At 47.8% G+C, this 19,249-nt stretch overlaps 1 protein-coding gene across 7 annotated transcripts in view; it reads right to left on the bottom strand.

The window, feature by feature from the left end:
* Positions 1 to 300: 300 nt before the first annotated feature.
* LOC147230110 (receptor-type tyrosine-protein phosphatase mu) overlaps positions 301 to 19,249 on the bottom strand; it is a 186,283-nt gene continuing 167,334 nt past the window's right edge. For 3 of the 7 annotated variants that reach the window (XM_086153265.1, XM_086153270.1, XM_086153271.1), the window contains 7 exons: positions 18,791 to 18,940; positions 17,653 to 17,826; positions 14,213 to 14,344; positions 10,720 to 10,845; positions 8,223 to 8,386; positions 7,680 to 7,815; positions 301 to 5,608 (listed from right to left, as the gene is read on the bottom strand). In XM_086153265.1, coding sequence (XP_086009391.1) covers positions 5,555 to 5,608; positions 7,680 to 7,815; positions 8,223 to 8,386; positions 10,720 to 10,845; positions 14,213 to 14,344; positions 17,653 to 17,826; positions 18,791 to 18,940 — 936 coding nt within the window. In that variant the 3' untranslated portion in view covers positions 301 to 5,554. The remainder of the gene's footprint in view (positions 5,609 to 7,679; positions 7,816 to 8,222; positions 8,387 to 10,719; positions 10,846 to 14,212; positions 14,345 to 17,652; positions 17,827 to 18,790; positions 18,941 to 19,249) is intronic. The other 4 variants (XM_086153268.1, XM_086153266.1, XM_086153269.1 and 1 more) reach the window with 4 other exon arrangements.

Raw genomic sequence — 19,249 nt, 5'->3', positions numbered from 1 at the left:
AAATAAATGTATTTATTTATTAAATAAATCAGAAATAAACAAAGACTGCTCATAATATATTACTTTATATACTATTATATACGAATTGTATTTTTTATAATAATGCTTAGAAATTCACAATATAATATATATTTTATATCATATAATATGAGAATTGAATTTTTAATAGTATTGCTTAGAAACAGAAAATAGGTCTAGATACGTTTATATATATGTATGTGCGTGTATATAAATTCAATATTCTTTCAATTGTCCTATTATGCTGTTGTATTTTTTCATTTTTCTGTTAATCCCTGTTCATTTTTCTGTCTATTTTATGTCTTTTGCCACCATTTACTTATATTTATACTCACATTTATTGATATTGTCATTGTTGCGCTGCTGTGACAAAAAAAAAAAAAAAAAAATCCCCCAAAATACGGATGTCAATAAAGTATCGTCTTATCTTATAAATTAAAGCTATTTCTTTTACAATAAGACTTTTATTATCATTGTTTTCAAGCTGTCACCTCATGTGATTCAACCTGCAGAAAACATGTTAGCACTTAAAAAAAAAAAAAAAAAAAAAAATCACATTTAAATTAGCACTAATGTGCGCGCGCGCGCGTGTGTGTGTGTGTGTGTGTGTGTCATATTAACTGACGTTGAAGCATTGCAGGTAAATGGAGTCCAGAGTCTGATCCTTCTTCTCCTGCCACCTGGTGAAACATCTCCACATTCAACGCCGCCACCTCCTGGACAGAGCGTGAACCTGCAGGCGTGAAGGTCTGCAGAAGCAAGAGGCCTGGATGTTCTCCGGCTCTTTGGAGGCTCATGAAAAATCAATCCCGGACCAATGCACACTGTGTTTTTTTGGGGGGAAAACTCCAGCCTCCTGGTGCATCGGGTCACGAGGCGTTCGGGTTCAAATACCCAACTTGATTCGCTCGCCAACCCCCACCACCCTCTGCAGGGTCCCTCCACTTCCTGACTTCAGGAAACATCTGGTTTCGAGCCTCCACCCTCCGCTCCCCCTCCCCGCGCATGAACAATTTAAAGACGGAACATGAAACCGTCGCCCGAAGCCGCGACCATCTGGATTTTTCTGGTGCGACAAAAGAGGAGGAGGAAGCGACAGGATTCGAGAATCCTTCCAGTGACCTCTTGTGGCGGGAGATCGGCGTTCAGAAGCTCCCTTCAGGCCTCGCCGCAGCCAATCATCTGCCTCCATCTGACCTCCCACGCCGACGACCGTGCTAATTTCGCTAACGGCCATCGGGCGTGCAAAAACGAGACGGACGCAAAAGCTCAACGCAGAGAAGATGCTAGTTTTGCAGCACGAATCCCAAAATTTGCGACCATTCACAAAACTGGGTATCCTATTTTGAGGTCCACAAGTGGATCCTCGCAGCGGGAAAGAATTCACCGTCACCGACGGGTTTCCAAAAGCTGGAAAACAGAACGACTTCATTGGTAACTTTAGATGAAAGTGAGGTTGAAAAGTTGTTACGGAGATTTTCTGAAGCTCTTCAACTCTGAAGAGGAGGCGGTTTCAGTGCGAAGGAAGAGGATGAATGAACTTTTATGGACAGAATTTCTAGGTGAAGCCAGGGAGTCGAGGGGGTTTGGCGGCCTCGGAATCGAGTCTCTGCTTTTTGCCGATGATGTGGTTCCGTTGGCTTCGTAAGGCCGTGATCTCCAGCTTCGGGGTTCGCAACCGGGAGGAGGATCGGCACCTCCAAATCAGACACCGTGGTGCTCAACCGGAAACGGGTGGAGTGTCCACTCCGGGTCGAGGAAGAGGTTCTGTATCTTCAAGTATCTTGTTCACAAGTGATGGAAGGATGGAGCGGGAGATGGACGGGGGGATCGGTGCGGCATCTGCGGGGGATGCGGACTCTGTACCGGTCTGTCGTGGTGTAAAGGTAGCTGAACCGAAAGGCAAAGCTTTCAATTTACCGGTCGATCTACGTTCTCAGACCTCACCTATGGTCACGAGCTGTGGGTAGTGACCGAAAGAACGAGATCGCGGATACGAGTGGGCGAAATGAGTTCCCACCACATGGTCATCCAGGAGGAGCTTGGAGTCATTGCTCCTTCGCATAGAGAGGAGTCATATGAGGTGGCTCGGGGCATCTGGCTACTCCTGGACGAGGAGGTATCCCAGGCATGTCCATCTGGGAGGAGACTACGGGGAAGACCCAGGACCAGCTGGAGAGACTCTGTCTCCAGATTGGCTTGGGAACGCCTCGAGGTCCCCCCAGAGGAGCTGGACCATCTGGTGGGGGAGAGGGAGTCTGGGCCTCACTGCTCCAACTGCTGCTCCTCCAACTCTGGATAATCGGGGAAAGATCGGTGGTCTTCAGCATCCCTCCTCTGTCCTAGTCCAAACTATCCCTTTTATGTCAAGAACATCTACCATGTGCTGTCTCTCTCTGATGGACTCCCACCAGATCCTCCTCACTCCCATGGAGGAACCCCCCCATCCCCATATCTGCTGTCGTCTCCTCAAGTGTCTCTAAACCTGAACGTGCCCCTAACACTTTTTCTCCACCCGTTCCAGCCTGCTCCCACTTGTTTCTTCACCTCCTGTCCACCCTCCCCATTGCTCTGGACTGTTGACCCAAAGTACTTAAAGACCTCCACCTTCTTCATCTCCACTCCATGTAGCCTCACCGTTCCACTTGGGTTCCTCTCATTCCCACACATGTTCTGTTTTGTTGTGGCTGACCTTCCTCCCTTGCTCTCCAGAGCATACCGCCACCTCTCTAGATGTTCCTCCACCTGTCCCCTGCTGTCACTATAGGTCACAATGTTGTCTACAAAACATGGTAGTCCTGCCAGCCTGTCTGTCACCGTAGCCAACAAGAAGGGGCTCAGAACTCCTCGGTCATGCCTCATCGCTGTCTTGCGGCGGCCATACATGTCCTGCGCCACCGAAACGTGCTTCTCTGCTACTCCAGACTTCCTCCCCACAGTGCAACCTGTGAAAAATAAATAAATCTAGGAGGAAGTTCTGATATAATCTCAATATCCGCTCGGGTAAAATCATCTCAGATGGGCCGCACTAATAAACCGGGCGTCTCTTGCCTGATGAGGGGATATTTGAGAGTAATTAACAAGAAATCAATCATTCAGCTTCATGACAATGAATGAAAATGATAAAGAATAAGGAATCAAACTCCATATTAACTTTTAAGAAACTATTTAGCCTGAAGTTGTTGCTATTGTCTTGTAGCTGCTGGCGAACTTCATGATCTTTGGCCCGATCTCTTCCAATCTCATCCAAGTCATTTCTCAGTGAGTTCAAGTTACCGCCCCCTGTACAAATAAGGGAATCCCCCCCAATGCTTTGGAATAAGTAAATGACGTCACTGAGAAGGGAAGCGTTAAATACCACCAAACTGAATGCTGTATTGCCAGAAGACAGAAAAGCATCAACTTGTATGCAGACCATCGTCTCAGGATGAAGGTACGAAGGTACTAGGAGCTGCGCCTCCTCCGGACGGTCGAGGGAGCAGAAGGGTCGCCCAGGATGAGCTGCGACCGGTCAGATGTTTCTCCAAAAGTAAAAGGCAGTCGTTTCCTCAGCGCCGTCGCCAAATATTGGGTTCCGGTAGATCGTCTTAAAGAGCGGCGGTCCAGACCTGCTGTACTTGGAAAGGGTCATCGGACAACTGGGAAATCAACAATTTGCTTATTTAGTAAATACACTCGGACGGCGGTGCAGTGGGCGTAGCTGAGAGGTCTCCGGTTGGATTCCTTTCATTGTGGAGTCCTCATGTTCTCCCCGAGTTTGCTGGAGTTCGTCTGGGTTCTCCGGTTCGCACCCAAAAAACTTGCAGGATGCTCAAGGGAGACCCTAAATTGCCCCCTTGGGCAGGATAAGGGGTAAAGCTATCGGACACATGAATTTTCCAATCTGAAATCCAAAGAAACACATGGAAACCACTTGAAAATGGTAAGGAAACAAAAAAAGTTTAAAAAGGTCAGGCCGGTGACGACAGCAGGAAACCGTGGACATCCCAGCTCTCCCCTTGCGGCCTCAGGAAATACGCATTCGGAATTAAAACATGAGGAAACGCCGCTCATTTAAGGGTCAGACATGGTCACGGGAGTGACCAAGAGGAGTGGTAAATCATCTCAGCATGTTTCCCGCCCCTTTTCAGACATGCCTTTTGGCAATCCCGCCACCAAGGGGAGACAAAGACAACAAGACGGTCCAAATTTTCAGCTCCTGCTCCACTCTGGTCACAGTACAGACACTTGGATTTGTATCTTAAAGAGCGTTGGTCCCGACCCGCTCTGTTCGGAAGGGGTCTTCACCGGGGCTGGAGGCTTTCCCAGCTGTCATCGGTGGAGAGGCCGGGTTCACCCTGGACCGCCACTCAATAACGATACCTCGTATACGGACATACAACCACTCGCCCTCTCGCAGACATCCGAACCACTTGTGGTTACCAATGAGCCTCCTTTGGGTCGTTGTGGGAAGAACCTGGAGGAACCTCTTGCAGACACGGGGGAGACCACGGCAACGGCAGGCCCTCCTTTGGAATCCAACCGGGGACCGTGCTAACCGCTACCCTTTTTTTTTTTTTGTTAGTTGCACCAGCTCCTGGCGGTGCAGCTCACCGCTCCCCGTTCACAAACAGCAGAATGAACACATGACGTTCCAGGAAGCGACCAACGGTGGGCTCGGAAGAGGTGAAATCACCACTAGATGGCGCCCCAGCACCATCTCTCTTTCTCCGCTTGGCTCAAGAAGAGGCCTGGGATGCTTTTACTGTTGACACGTTTATATATATATATGTATATATATATATATATAGGGAGTTTTTGTCTTTACAATGGAACCCGTCGGTCACTCGGGAGGACCGGGGAAAGGAAGAAAAAAAAGAAAAAGCACACAATTACAAGTCAACAAACCCTATACAACGTATGATTGTCACTGACAGCGAGTCACAGAGAAGTACATACCGCGAATAAATAATCTACAGAGGTCTGTACAATATGCACAACAAGAACTCGATGGGAGTGCAAAATAAAGCTTTGGGTCCCGGTGCAGGAAAACAAGGGAAGCGGATGATCGCCAGGCGGCCGGCTGTCCTCAGCACACAGTACGAAGCGCGGAGAAGTCGGGAATGTACACGTAGCGATATTCAGGCCGGGAGTTCCCCGGACCGGAGGGGCGTAAAAATGGACACGTCACGTTATGTACAGTCGCATTCCGAGGGGGGAAGGGGGTCGATTCCGTTTAAGCGCTTGTCGTCCGACGGGGATCGAGGCGAGGACGACTGAGAGGAGAGGGGGTTGGAGGAGGTACGGGGGAGTCCAGAGAGGAGGCGACTCACTGCAGAAGAGAAAGAAAGAAACAGCTCTTTGTGCTCCCTCCGGCTTTCCGGCTTGAAAAAAAAAAAAGGGCCCCCTAGAACTCGCCCGTCCTCGCAACCGCTTCACCGCCCGGGCCCGGGTGGAGGTGGTGGGGTGGGTTGGGTTGGGGGGTCCTGGGTTGGAGTCGCCCGCGAAAAACAAGTCCCCACCCAAAAGCTTTGTCCAGGCGTGCAGCCGCCGGAACTTAACCCGAGTTCAAGTACTCCAGGGCCACCTCGTAGCAGAACTTGTACTGGTCCTGGAGGGAGACAAGAGGAGACACATCATGAAGAAGTTTAGGAGGAGGAACATGGACTTCATGTCGCTCACCCTTCCCCTCCCGGAGTGTAACATGGGACATAACAGACCAAACACAGTTTAAACTAAAAACCCAGACAGGCATTCATTCATCCGGTATGTCTGTGGAGGCTCTCAATCATCCGGCTCATGGTGAATTCTTGTCGAAATCTTCTTGTCTTGGCAACTGGACTTTCTTCACTTCAAGATGTTTCGCCCCTGAACCGGAGGCTCCATCAGTTTCCGAATATAACCGCCAGTTTTTTTGGGCAGGGTCTAGATTATGGTGGCTTGTTGTCTACATGGAAGAGTTGACCTGCAGAAACTAGGTGTAAGGCGGGTTGTTATGCTAAGGGTGGACCAAAAGAGCAACTTATTGGGATTACCCGGATTGGGATGTGACAGTAAGGAAACCAGTATCTACTTTTCAGCCACTCCCTTGAGCACAAACAGGGGCTAATCAGAAGGAAGCAAGACCAAGAAACAACATGTTAGGAAAGCCTTGTGATCCTGTGGCTACCCTAACTGGGCCTTCGCCAAATCAGAAACCACCGGCTGCAGGAACGTAGAACGGGAGGGAGACGTAAACAACAAATGAAAGAACATCGTCATACCGTATGTTGCTGGTGTTTCGGAGAAACTCCGAAGGGTGTTCGACAAACACCACCTACCGGTACATTTCAAACCCCGTGATACCCTGAGGCAAAAACCGGTGCACTCCAAGGACAAACAGACACAAGATAGAGAATGCTATCACTTCCACTGCGGATTGTGATGACGCCTATATTGGAGAGACCAAACAACATCTGCACAAAGGGATGGCCCAAAACAGGAGAGCCACCACTTCAGAACAGGATACCGCGGTCCACCTACACCCGAAGGACAAGTGCCATTCGTTTGAAGACAGCACTGTCCGTTTTCTGGCCCGTTTTCTGGTTTGATAGAAGCGTCAAAGAAACCATCTTTGTCAAAATGGAAAAACCATCCTGAAGAGCCTCTCAGATGAGGGGTAGAACATCTTGAAGTCCAGTTGCCAAGACAAGAAGATTTCAACAAGAAAGAGCCTCCACAAACTTAACAGAGGAGTGAAACCTGTTGGATCACATGAGCTTCAGTTCATTGACGACTTCTTTGACTCATCTCTTGAACCATCTGTCTTCTCTGGCCAGAATACGGACATTGCTGTCTTCAAACAAATGACCCATGTCCTTCAGGACAATATATATACCTGAACTCACTAGAGGGGTGGGGGGGTTAAGGTTCACTCTGGGGCGATCAGGGGGCCACTGAAGGAGACATACGACCATTCATTCACTCATCGTAAAGAGACATGACCAATCACCCTCATTCGTAAGTCATATAGGCATACAACTATTGCCCCCATTCCCTGGTCCTCTAGAGATACGGCCACTCCTTCACTCACTCAACATACAGAGGGGTCTTTTTTCCGGGTCTTTGTGTTGGAAATGAGAAATCTCGTTCCCCCGCTAAGGCTGAGTTTCGTCTAGAAGCGGCACACCGGGTGGGTCGCTATATGACGCCGGCTCGGGAGCGAGAAACCGCAGAGATATCCAGTCACTTCCGCATCCACCCAATCATCCTGTAGAGTCACTCCGTGGAAGTGAAGAGCGTGGGTGTCGGACCGGCGTCAACGTTTGTATTTCCCTACATCTGACCTCGGGCCTTGTGGATGCGCGTGAGCGGTTCGATTGTTTGCCACCAGGGGGCGCCGCCTCGGGCAAACAACCCCCCGCCTTTTAACGATCGGCTCATCTTTGAAATATTCATCCTTGCGTGGTTAAGAAGCCGAACCCTGCGAGGGGGCGTCGATTAATGGAAGACGAATAACATTTAAAGAGCTAGTTAAAAGTTGTAAACTTACGCTAGCGGTTAGCGCCTCACAACGAGAAGGCCGATCCGAAGACTCTAAAGAGACTGAATGTGGCTCTTTCGGGTTAAGCCCCGCCTCTGGCTCCGCCCCCACCGATGAAGGGATGAACGAATGAACGGATGCGGCGGCGGAGGCTACTCACCAGCAGGTCCACCATGTTGGGTTTGTTGTTCCTCAACGTTTTAACGGCGTGGAAAACGTCCACCGAGCGCTGGTGCTGGAGCATCTCGCACACGATGCTGATGGCGCAGAAGGTTCCGCTACGCCCGCCGCCATTCCTGTACACGACACACACACACACACACACACATATATCTTCGGGTTGCTTCTTGCTCTGGCTTCGGCTAATTGCGTCTTGTATTTCAGCTAACGCTTCGCCGATTCCCCGATAATTCTAATCTGATATGTTTCATCACCATTATTTTGGGGGTGTTTTCTTCCAAAGCGCATGGTACGATTCCCGAGTCATGACTTCCCGACTTAATTGACGGGTATCTCGCAGTTTCTCGCCGACTTATCGGACGATTTCTCATTCCTTGCGTCCAAAGTTGCAAAGGTTGTAGCCGATTTCTTGCTAATCTTCGCCTGCTATGGCCGGAAGCGGTCGCTCGGTAGCTTCCTCGGCTGCGGCGAAGGCCTCGGGCCAGCAGATGGAGATGTTTCCCCGTGAATGAGTCGCACTCACAAACAGTGGACCACCGTGCGTCCCTCTCCGCCGTCGTACTCCTCCTGCCACTTGTCCACCTGTCGGATCAGCTTGAGGAAGGAGCGCTTGGACATGGGCGTGTCCCGGTACATGGGCCAGCCCAGGAACTGGAACTGCTGCACCATTCGGTACCCGTCCTGAGGCTGGGGGAAGGGAAGGGACACGCTTGTTAGACGAGGTTGGCATTCGGCGGCGGCGGCGGCGGCGGCGGGTTAATCACTGCCGCGCAAAGATGCTATCGTGCTGCAAAGACGCGGCTCGGCTAAGCCCCGCCGGCGACGGGCAACGGGGCCGAGCGGAGATTGACGGGATGATAGATGAGCTGTTGCTGCAGCAGACAGATAGTTACGCCCCCTGAGATACAGACGCTTTAAATCACCCTCGGACATATTGATCGATAATACTTGTCGGCGATCATGCGTGATTAGATGCGCTGCGTTTATAGCATGCGGCGCCTCCCTCGGCCAGAGGACGTTACAACACAAGCATGCTATGCAGATACCAATGAAATGGGGAAATAGCTCTTCTGCATAGGGGCTGTTCAAACCCCCTCCACAACAGACCGACCTGACACTTCTGCTCATATACGGCCGTAAGGATTGTTAAGATTCTGTAATTTTTGCATTTTTTTTGTTGAAACCGCTCCACGATAAGGTTGCGTCGCAATTGGAACCCGGGACGCAAGGCGACTCGTGGAGTCCCTTAAAGCAGAGATGTTGAACCGTCTTCCAAACTCCATCTGGACGGACTAGAATCCTTTCTTTTAGAGAAGACTTAAAAGTTAGCGCAAGGCTAACCTCTAGCAATGCTAACCTCTAGCAATGCTACCATAGGCTTACTCTTCTGAGGGATAGCCCATGATGCACTTCTATTTCCCCACTCTTCCTATCTTCTCTGCACTTTTTTCAACATGTGAGTCACCGCTTGATTTCATTGCTAAATCATAAGAGCTATTAGCATGTAACTGTCATTGCTAATGTTATTATTATTATTATTTTTATTGTTCAGACTGTCCAACTCTGATTCCAGGATCTCACTACCCTTCCCCATTCATATCATATCCAAACTCTGCTGTCTCTCTTATCCTTGTTTGTCCAAGTCCTCACACATCCTGCCTATTTTTGCTTATTTATTTCATTCATTGCTATTCATTTTGGTCACTGTACATAAATTGTTGTATTTTTCACCCTCACTGTTCCTCGATGTTGTTGTTGTGAATTTATTTGTGGATTTTCTTTTTTCTTCTGCCTTTCTATTTTTATTTTTACTCATTTTTAAATTCATATCTATTTCCTTTTTGATTTTAACTTACGCTGCTGTGACAAAAGAATTTCCCCAATGGAGATCAATAAAGTTTATCATCTCTAATTAGCTGGCAATCATTAGCGCCTGTCCGTCCCAAGCCTTATTCAAATTCTGCTTCTATCTCTCTGTCCTGTTTCCTTCTATCCTGGTCGAGGCAGAAGGTCGACCACATTGAGCCGGTTTCTGCGCCGGAAAAAGGCATCGCTATATTGTAAATATAGCAATATAAGCTATATTGCGTATACAGTGATCCCTCGCTATAATGTGGTTTACTTTTCACGGTTTTGCTACTTCACGGATTTGCATCGTGCATTGTGTTCTGCATTCTGATTGGCTAAAAAGTCACTCCGCTTCTACCTGGGCGTCAATAACGTTGCAGTTTAATATGTACACGTACGTAAAACAGCTCGCCTAATTTACATAACGTACGTGCAAATTCTCTTGCGATTTCGAGTTTCTCTAAAACCCGTAATGTTGACGAAACGCTCTGGATCGACAAAAGCACCTACGGCAGGAAGATGCTATCTATGGCAGATAAAGTTAAACTTCTGGACATGCTAAGGGAAGGTAAAAGCTACGCGGCTGTAGGTCGGCATTACGGAATGAATGAATCTTCCGTTCGTTCCATAAAGAAGGAAGAAAAAAACAAAAGGACGACAGCAGCGATAAGTTTAAATAAGGATGTATAATAATTGTAAAAAAAAAAATAAAGGTTTCTACGTAACCTCCCCTAAAAACAATGGTATACTGTATAGCAATGACTTGGTGGGAGCGCATGATTGTTAGCGGCGCAGCTAGCCGAACGCCGCGAGAAAAAAAACAAGGGAAGGAAAGTTTGAACCCGAAAAGGTGTCAGCGGACGGCTTTTCTTTTCTCGCCGAGTCCGACGGCGCCTCTGCACCGATTCCCCCCCCCGAGTTAAAGGACGGAACGACTCTGCCTCTGCACAGCTTGAGTGGACAGGCCGGCGGCGCGAGTGGGAAGTGCGAGATGTGCGGTCACAGAACAAATTGGCTGCTCCCGTGACAAAAAAAAAAAAGGGAAAAAAAAAAACAAGCGATAAAAGTGAACCGAAAAGCAGCGAGGGAAGAAAGAACAAGGTCTTTTGTTCTCTCTCTCTCTCCCGCCCGGGGAATGTTTTTATTTACGCCACCGGCGGCTGCAGCCGTACCCGCGCCGCGTTGTAGATCCGGAATATTCTGCTGATGATGTCCTCCTCCAGATCGGCCGACACGAACTCCACCTGGATTGGGCCGTGGCGGTGGACGCCGTTTTCCGGCCAGTACTGTGGGCACAACTAAAAAAAAAGCAGGCATGCACACACACACACACACGCACGCGCGCACACACACACACACACACATACAAACAAAAAGAATGTAAGATAGATTCATTAGTTTCTGGACATCCGCACTCCTTTTTCGGAGCTCAAAGTTTTCTTTGAGAGGTCGATGTTCTGTCTGGAGTCGGACTTCTCGGGCAAGTTGCGCACGTGTCACTCAAATTAATCAACCATTAATGTGAATTAATTAATCTGGAATAATTATTATGGCCTTACCATGCACATATATATATATATACACACACACACACAAACATATATATATACACACACACACAAACATATATATATACACAAATATATATATATATAAACACATACATATACACATATATAGAAACACACACACACACATACATACATACATATATACATATATTCATATACACACAAACATACACACACATAGATATAAACATACACACACACATACAAATATATATACACAAATACATATATACACACACATATATATACATATACATGTATATATACATACATACCTATATATATGTATATATACACACATACACAAACACATACATATATACACAAATACATATATATACAAATATATACAGACACATAGATATATATATACACAAATATATATACATATATACACACATACATATATATATATACATATATAGAAACACACACACATATATATATACATATATATACACACATACATATATATATACGGAAATACATATATACACACAAACATATATATATACATATGTATATACATATATACATACATGTATACACACAAATATATATATATATATACATATATTTATATACACACACATGGAGATATAAACATACACACACATGCACACATATACACACACATACAGATGTATATATTTTTTTTCTTCATACAGTGGTCCCCTTAATGATATTTTTAAGATACGAGACGCTATTCAAGCTGATTTTTTCCTTGAAATACGAAAAAAAAAATTATGACACGAATACGAGAGCGAGAAAGTCAAAAATGCAAAACGCCTCATGACACCTTTGCATCGACTGAATTGCGGCCACTGTGTTCTCTTGTGTGGCATCAATTTATATCATTGTCTTTTTTAAATAATCATCATGGGCCATTAGAAAAAGCAAGTTTACAATAACCATGATTTTTCTTTTTGCTGTCCTTTACAGTATTATTATCCTTCTTTTTCAGAGTTTTTCTATATCAATATCCTTATTTTGTGAGTTTGTTGGGGCGGGGTGGTGGAACGAATGAGTTTGTTATTTCAAATGGGGAAAATTTATTTAAGATCTGAAAAAAAAAAATCAACATATGAACCCACTTCTGGAATAAATTAAATTCATATCATAAATTCAAATACATAAAAGACCACTGGATATGCATGAATACATATATACTCCTACATGCATACAAACACATATATATATACACATACATTCACATATATATGTCATATATATATGAATATAAATATATATATATATATAAACACATACATGTTTGAGTGCAGGTAAATATAAAGATGAAATTCTAGTGTCACTTTCAACAAATCAAACACAAACATTTCTCACCTCCCCTGCAAATAAACTCTTTTCTTTCCTCCAATTTTAATTATTTATTCTCCCGTTAATCACAAATTGCTTTGCCCCCCCACCGCCCACCCCACCTCGAGACAACCGGATCATTAATCAACTCCCGTAACGATTAAAAAAAAAAAAAAAAACAGAATAAATCATTTATTTTCTTTTCCAAACAGTGTGATAATTTGTATTCAATTATCAAACGCGTTCTCAGCAGGAGCGGGATTGCGCGCTTCACTCCATGACGCCGCGCCACTTCCCTTTGTTTGACCGATGGCGAGAAGAACCGACCGAGCAGCCGAACGACCGACAAAAACGCACAAAAACAAGCGTTAGTACGGCCCGGTCCAGTTTCTGGAGTCCTTTTCTGAAGAGAACCCCCCCCCCCCCCGGCTATTTGGACACGCCTGCAGAGCGGCATCAGACCGGTTCTCCACTCTTGGGTCCGGAGTAAACAAGAACTTCTTGAGGGGAAAAGCAATGCACGCAAACAGGGTCGGTGCGTGCGCGCGGTTTAAACGCGGCGCTTTGACTAGCTGTCGAATACCGACAAAAATAAAAACAAAAAAAAAAAATATGGAGGTGCTCTCGGAGAACAGGGTAAACTCTCCCCCTTCTCCCGGCTGCTTCCTAGGCTGGCTGGCTACAGTCGGAATAAAGAATGAAAGGCCTTCGCTATCCGGCCAATCCGTCGGTCACCTAGGAAAAGGAGATTTGGCTGGTTGTGGGTGGAGGGCTGGGCCGGGGGGGGAGCGGCCCGGCTTCATGCTTTGATCCCGGGTGTTATGACAGAGCCTCGGGCTGAGAAATGTGGAGAGTCTCTTCCGCGGGACTATCTTTCCATCTACCTGCACACCCGTGGCAGACAGGCTCTCATCTGCCCGCCGCCACCGCCGCCGCCGCCGCCGCCGCCGCATCATCTCAAATGTATTCATACAGAATGTTTGCCAGGAGACGAGCTCCGTCCCGGGCTTATCCTCCGCTTCGCGCTGGAGGAAAACATGAAAAAGAAAATCCAACTCCGTTCCCACACTGCCCTTTTCCTGCGACTTTATCAAACGTATCAAATGGGGTTCAACCCGAGGCCTCATAATTTATCCTTTATTAATCCCCGTGGGGAAATTCGTTCGGTGCAGTGAACCCATCATGGATGAACCATGAGCAGTAAGCATACCGTCCAGAGCAAGGCTTGCTCCACAACAACTTCGACACGCTAGGATTCTTCTATTCCGAATCCGAAGCGAACAATGCTCTACCTCCTGCGCCATGCCGCCCCCACATATGGAGACATACCGCCATTCACTCCCTCATTCACACGTCCGGGTAATTCTGGGTCTCCAATGAATGTATGCATGTTTTTGGACTGAGCGTGGAGACTCCGCAGGGTTCGGCTCTTCGGGGAGCTTCTTGCGGTGGGGCTGCACCCCAGCGACACCTGGACTCCTCAGTCTATTCAAGCGTAGGTTTTGAAAGCTTGGCTAATGATACCGGCTATCGGCGCTTTCATTTTGTGGACACACAGAGAAAATTAATATTTATGAGGGCCAAAGATTTGGTCCGCAATTGTATCTAGAAGCCACTACCTTTTTCCCCATGCTTTGAACACTGTAGCTTAAATAACAATTCGGCTAATTTATGGATTTTTTTGGGCTAACGAGCTTCACGGCCCCAAGACATGTAGCCTCGTCACATCGGGCTGACGCCTGGATTCATGGCGAATCCCAAATCGGGTCGGGTTTACCTGGGCCGGGTCCACGTCGTTGAGCATCACAATGGAGGTGCAGTGGTAGTCCAGCACCAGCCTCCAGAAGTCCTTTACGGTGTTCGGCAACGGGTGCTGGGTCACGATGAAGGCGGAGGGCTGCTTGTAGCTCTGGGGGGGGAGGAAGAGACGAGGACATGTCGGTGGACACGCTTTGTGCATAATGGACGGCCAGGAATAATAAATAAAGAATAATCTTATTGGAACAGCTTCTCTCGGAGTGCAGTTCCGTGTCTGGAGAGGTTTCACGCTTTCATTTCGCTCCACGTCCCGGCATCTCGGCCCCGATTGGTCGGTTAGTTCGTGTAACTGTAGCCCCTTCTGCAGTTCCTACAACCTTTTCAGGAACGAGGCACTTTCTCGATCCGTTCGGCACCGGGGACCCCAGAACTCCGAGGCAGATTAAATTTGTACGCAATGGTGAAAAGGTTAGATCTTTTAGGATCCAAGCTAAGAGTAGGCAGGGTCTGTGAGCCGATGACCGATCCTAATGAGCGGTCGGAGGTACCGGCATACATAGTTAGCACCCGGACGGATTTGTTGCGATGATCTGGGGTAGAGAGGATAATATATTTTAATCGAACTTACGGTCCCCTGGGAGTTGACGAAGCTAGTGAGCGTAAAAAAGAACGGTATGCTAGGGTTGGACGGCTCGGGTGCGGCCCGTGGAGGTGGCCTGCCGTGGGTTTGCGGCAAAGTCCGTCATTGCCGTACTGACCGAGTTGGGCATTCGCGGACGGAGCCTGAAACCTGCGGTCAGTAACATGTCACGGGCAGCAGATCGAGCAAGTGAATGGTAGTGGTTAAGGAGGAAGCATGGTAGCTGGGGAGGTTGCCAAAGACAGATAGTTAGCTTTTGGAACCGCGATGGAAGGGTGTCTAGGATGCTGGATTTCACTGTCAAGCCTTCTTGAGGTGGAAGGCGCCCACTTGAAAACCCCGATGATGTGCTGCAGGCTGTTATCGGTTAGCATTCTAAGTGGTGTCTGGCTAGCGGGTCGGTAGCCTGCCGATAGCTGGCTTGTTTGTTTTAGATAGCTTCCCTAGATTGGGCTTCTAGATGTGTTTTTCCCGAGGATTTTGGCACAAGGGGACGGCAACACCATGTCCTGTGTATTAATGAATTGATCCGTTCAGCAGCGGGAACCACGGCCTCAGCTCCCAGAACTCCGAAGCAGGGTCTTTTTACGGTTCCGAAGGAACTCCTAGGCGCTCGGTGAGCGGTGCAACTCAATAACAACACTTCGACACCTCTGATAGCGCAGGGGTAAAATTTGCGGTAGTGATGAGTCCAAATTGTGGAACATTGCGTCGCTAGGCGGTGGGTTAGCGTAAAATCATCAGGACGTCGATGACGGTGCTAACCACCATGGGGGCGGATTAGCGGAACTAGCGGTGTCATTCGTGGTCCTTATTGGCGCGACCAATGGATGTTGTGAGGCGTTCAATGCTACGCCGCCCTTTTCTTTCACCACTTTACCAGAATGCTTCCTGACGTCTTTTTCCTTTTGGTGAAAAAAATTCAACTCAGAGCGGCGCCTATTAGCCGACGCGTGGGGGTACGAGGGCGGCGCCGTCCGAACCTCACGGCTCAGTTTGATGAACGAGCGATAAGCTAATCCGTTCGTCGCGGCGGCGGCGGCCTTGTTTTGTCTCATTTCACAGACAGAAATGATTTGCTGTCACGGAGAGTTAAAGAAACCAGGAGAAACTGGATTATTGATAATCCTCCTCACAACACAGACTTTAAATTCATTGATTATGAACACAGCTGACAATTTATGTAATAGCTGTCAAGTTATTGATTCATCAAATAGTTGTGGAGACGCAAAGTAAACCAGGGGGAGGGGGAAGGTTAAGCCCACAGCGCCTGCCTGATAACCCTGCTTTAGATTATTATGGATTAACGCAATCATTATTCCGCCGCGCTAATTTATTCCGTGTTTTTTTTTTTTTTTTTTCCTCTCCTCGGATCTATCAGCCATCTGCGTCCGGGACAAGGTTGAGAATTCAAGGTTTTGGGCGGAGGATATTGATTTTGCGCTCATGACTTAAATGTTTAAGAAAAAAAAAAAAAACACCATCTCGGTACAATGGTTTATTCACTGCATGTTCCCGCCGCGCTCGTGGCGTTTCAATAGCGAAAGGAGAATTTATAGAACCATAAACTAAAACCATCACCTCTGCGATCTGGTCCCGCAGAGATTCACTGCTGTGGTTGTTCCGGACTTTCATTCATCCGTTGTTTCTACAGCTCGCCCTGCAGTCGGGGTCACGGAGCTTTCATTGGGCGCGAGAAAGGGTTCAACCTGGATCAATCATGCGTCCACATATGGAGACGTACGACCATTCACTCCCTCATTCACACGTCTGGACGATTCAGGGTCTCCAATCAACGTCCCGCATGTTTTTTGGACGGAACGGCTCTCCCGGGAGCTTCTTGCGGAGGTGGAGCAGCACAACAGCGACACCTGGACTTCTAAATCTACGTAATCATAGGTTTTGAAAGCTTGGCTAACAGTATCGATATTGGAGCTGTCATTTTGTGGACACAGATGATTCATTTTTATCAAAAAAAATATCATTTATGAGGTACTAAGATTTGGTCCGCAATTGTAATTTCCAGACTAGAAGCCGCTCCTTTTTTTTTCCCCCCACGCTTTGAATACCGAAGCTTAAACAACCATTAGCTTCACGCTAACGAGCGCGCCAGAGCATTTAGCCTCGTCGCATGTGAGGACGTTCAATTCCGATGCCGAAGAAAACGACTTTAGGAGGAAGGCCGAGATAGCGATCAGCTGGAGTAGGACAAAGCGGGGATAGAAAATGGATGGACTTTTTCTTGCCTTATTTATTATTAATCCTTTTCATCAGCCGTGTTACAGGCACTGTTTGGAAAAAAAAAAAAGGCCATTTCCAGCACGTATTTGTGGATGTTACTGGTATGTATTTAATTAAAAGTTAAAAAACAAATATCTCATGTTACAACGTGGACACCTGCGGCTAATGGACAAGTGCGGCCTATAGATTTATTTAGTTAGTTTTAGCCGGTGCGGCTTATATTCAGGTGCGCCCAGTAGTCCAGAAATTACAGTAACTAATGGTCTTTACAACTTGTCCATCGACCATTGGAGCGTTTTTGGAGACGCTATCAGCTATCAGCGGTGCCCTCTAGGCGCTAGGTGAGCAGAAGTGGACTTTCTGGGATTCTAAGGAGACGTCCCAGATGTAGGCTTACATACGGCGCTACACCGCTAATTTTGCGCGGACTGTTTCCGTGTTTTTGGCCAGAGTGACGAAGATGGTCATGGATGCTAATCAATAGCCGACAGGACAAATCTCACTGGAAGTCTCACGATATCACAGGGTTAGCGCTCCGAACCGCTAAAACGGGAAAAACTTAAATGTCTAACTCTTACGTCCATGAGGGCCGCGTTGATGTAATTGGAGCTCTCGCCGTCAATGGTGATCAGGAAGGGCAGGCATCGGTCCGGAGGCAGGACGTCCATGCAGCGGTTCTTCTCGTGGTTCCTTGGCAGCAACGCGATGCTGCAGTCCTCCACCCGCAGCGTCGGCGTCACCATGTTCAGCGTCTGTCGGATCGGGGGGGGGAGGACGGTCGCAATCATGAGGGTCGGCACGCGGCGCGAGAGCGCGCTAATAACACCCCGAAACGACGTTTAATCATGCTGTTCATTCATCGGCGTATCGTCCCCTGATGTGACGGCGATGAAACGTAGGGGGGCCGTGAGTCTGGCATTGGTCCGGGAGGCGCTGTAATGTGTTTTCACTGATTGGCTCGGGAGGGTACTTCAGACAAACGGGTTTACAGTCGCGCCGAGCTCAACCTTACGCCTCGTCAGGGATTCGATTTATCGCCCGAAAGGCTCCGAACGCGTCCGTAGATGAAGTAGCTCAGGCGCCTGGTCGGAACGGCTCCCCGGTGAGGCGTTCCAGGCACCTCCGACCCGGTAGGAAGACTCCCGGGTAGACTAGATCTCTCTCTGCCTTAGTGCTCCCCAGGAAGACCTGGACCAACTCGCCGGGGAAGGGACTCCCGGGTAGACTAGATCTCTCTCTGCCTTAGTGCTCCCCAGGAAGACCTGGACCAACTCGCCGGGGAAGGGACTCCCGGGTAGACTAGATCTCTCTCTGCCTTAGTGCTCCCCAGGAAGACCTGGACCAACTCGCCGGGGAAGGGACTCCCGGGTAGACTAGATCTCTCTCTGCCTTAGTGCTCCCCAGGAAGACCTGGACCAACTCGCCGGGGAAGGGACTCCCGGGTAGACTAGATCTCTCTCTGCCTTAGTGCTCCCCAGGAAGACCTGGACCAACTAGCCGGGGAAGGGAAGTCTAGGTCTCCTTGCTCCAAACTCCAGAAGATGGACGGATGGACGGCTATGAATCCTTGTCGACTGGACTTGATTTTGTCCCCTTGATGAGGTGTCTCAAGTTGGAATGGAGTTTGTAGGGAGTTTTGGAACTGGAGACGCTCCCCGTATGTGAGGTGGGACATTTGACAAGAACTAACCGTGACCTGGACGGCTTGGAACTTACTCTAAACTCCTCCTTAATGGGGCTGGAGTTGGTCTGCGGATCCAGGCGGTTCATGTCGTAGTAGACCGAGCGGAACTGACCGGCGGGGATGGTGGTGTCGCCGCAGAGACACGCCTCCAGAATGGCATCGTGAATGAAGACATACTGCTCCTGCAAGAAAGGCATCCTCATTGCGGATCCGTCGAACTTGTAGGAAACACGAAAACGGAAAACGTCTTTTTTTTTTTCTTTTTTTAAAAAAAGGGCTATTTTTGGTTATTTTCACCAGCTGCCGCGGAAACGAATGAGACAGCGCACACAGCGCTGGAAGAATCCGATGACATTTCCATGAACTTGCTGTGATTATTCTTTGCCCCTCAGGTTGTTTCCATGACTAATATTTGTCATTGTCTCTTTTCAAAGGTTACACTACATATTTTTGCATTTTTAAAATTCATATTTCATTCCCAGCAACAAACA

Source organism: Fistularia commersonii, chromosome 10 (assembly GCF_037954325.1).
Source record: "Fistularia commersonii isolate RoL2024-O1a breed Wild chromosome 10, RoL_Fcom_v1.0, whole genome shotgun sequence".
Taxonomy (NCBI): domain Eukaryota; kingdom Metazoa; phylum Chordata; class Actinopteri; order Syngnathiformes; family Fistulariidae; genus Fistularia; species Fistularia commersonii.
The sequence above is the reverse complement of the archived record's forward strand: the minus strand, read 5'-3'. Positions and strand labels throughout refer to the sequence as shown.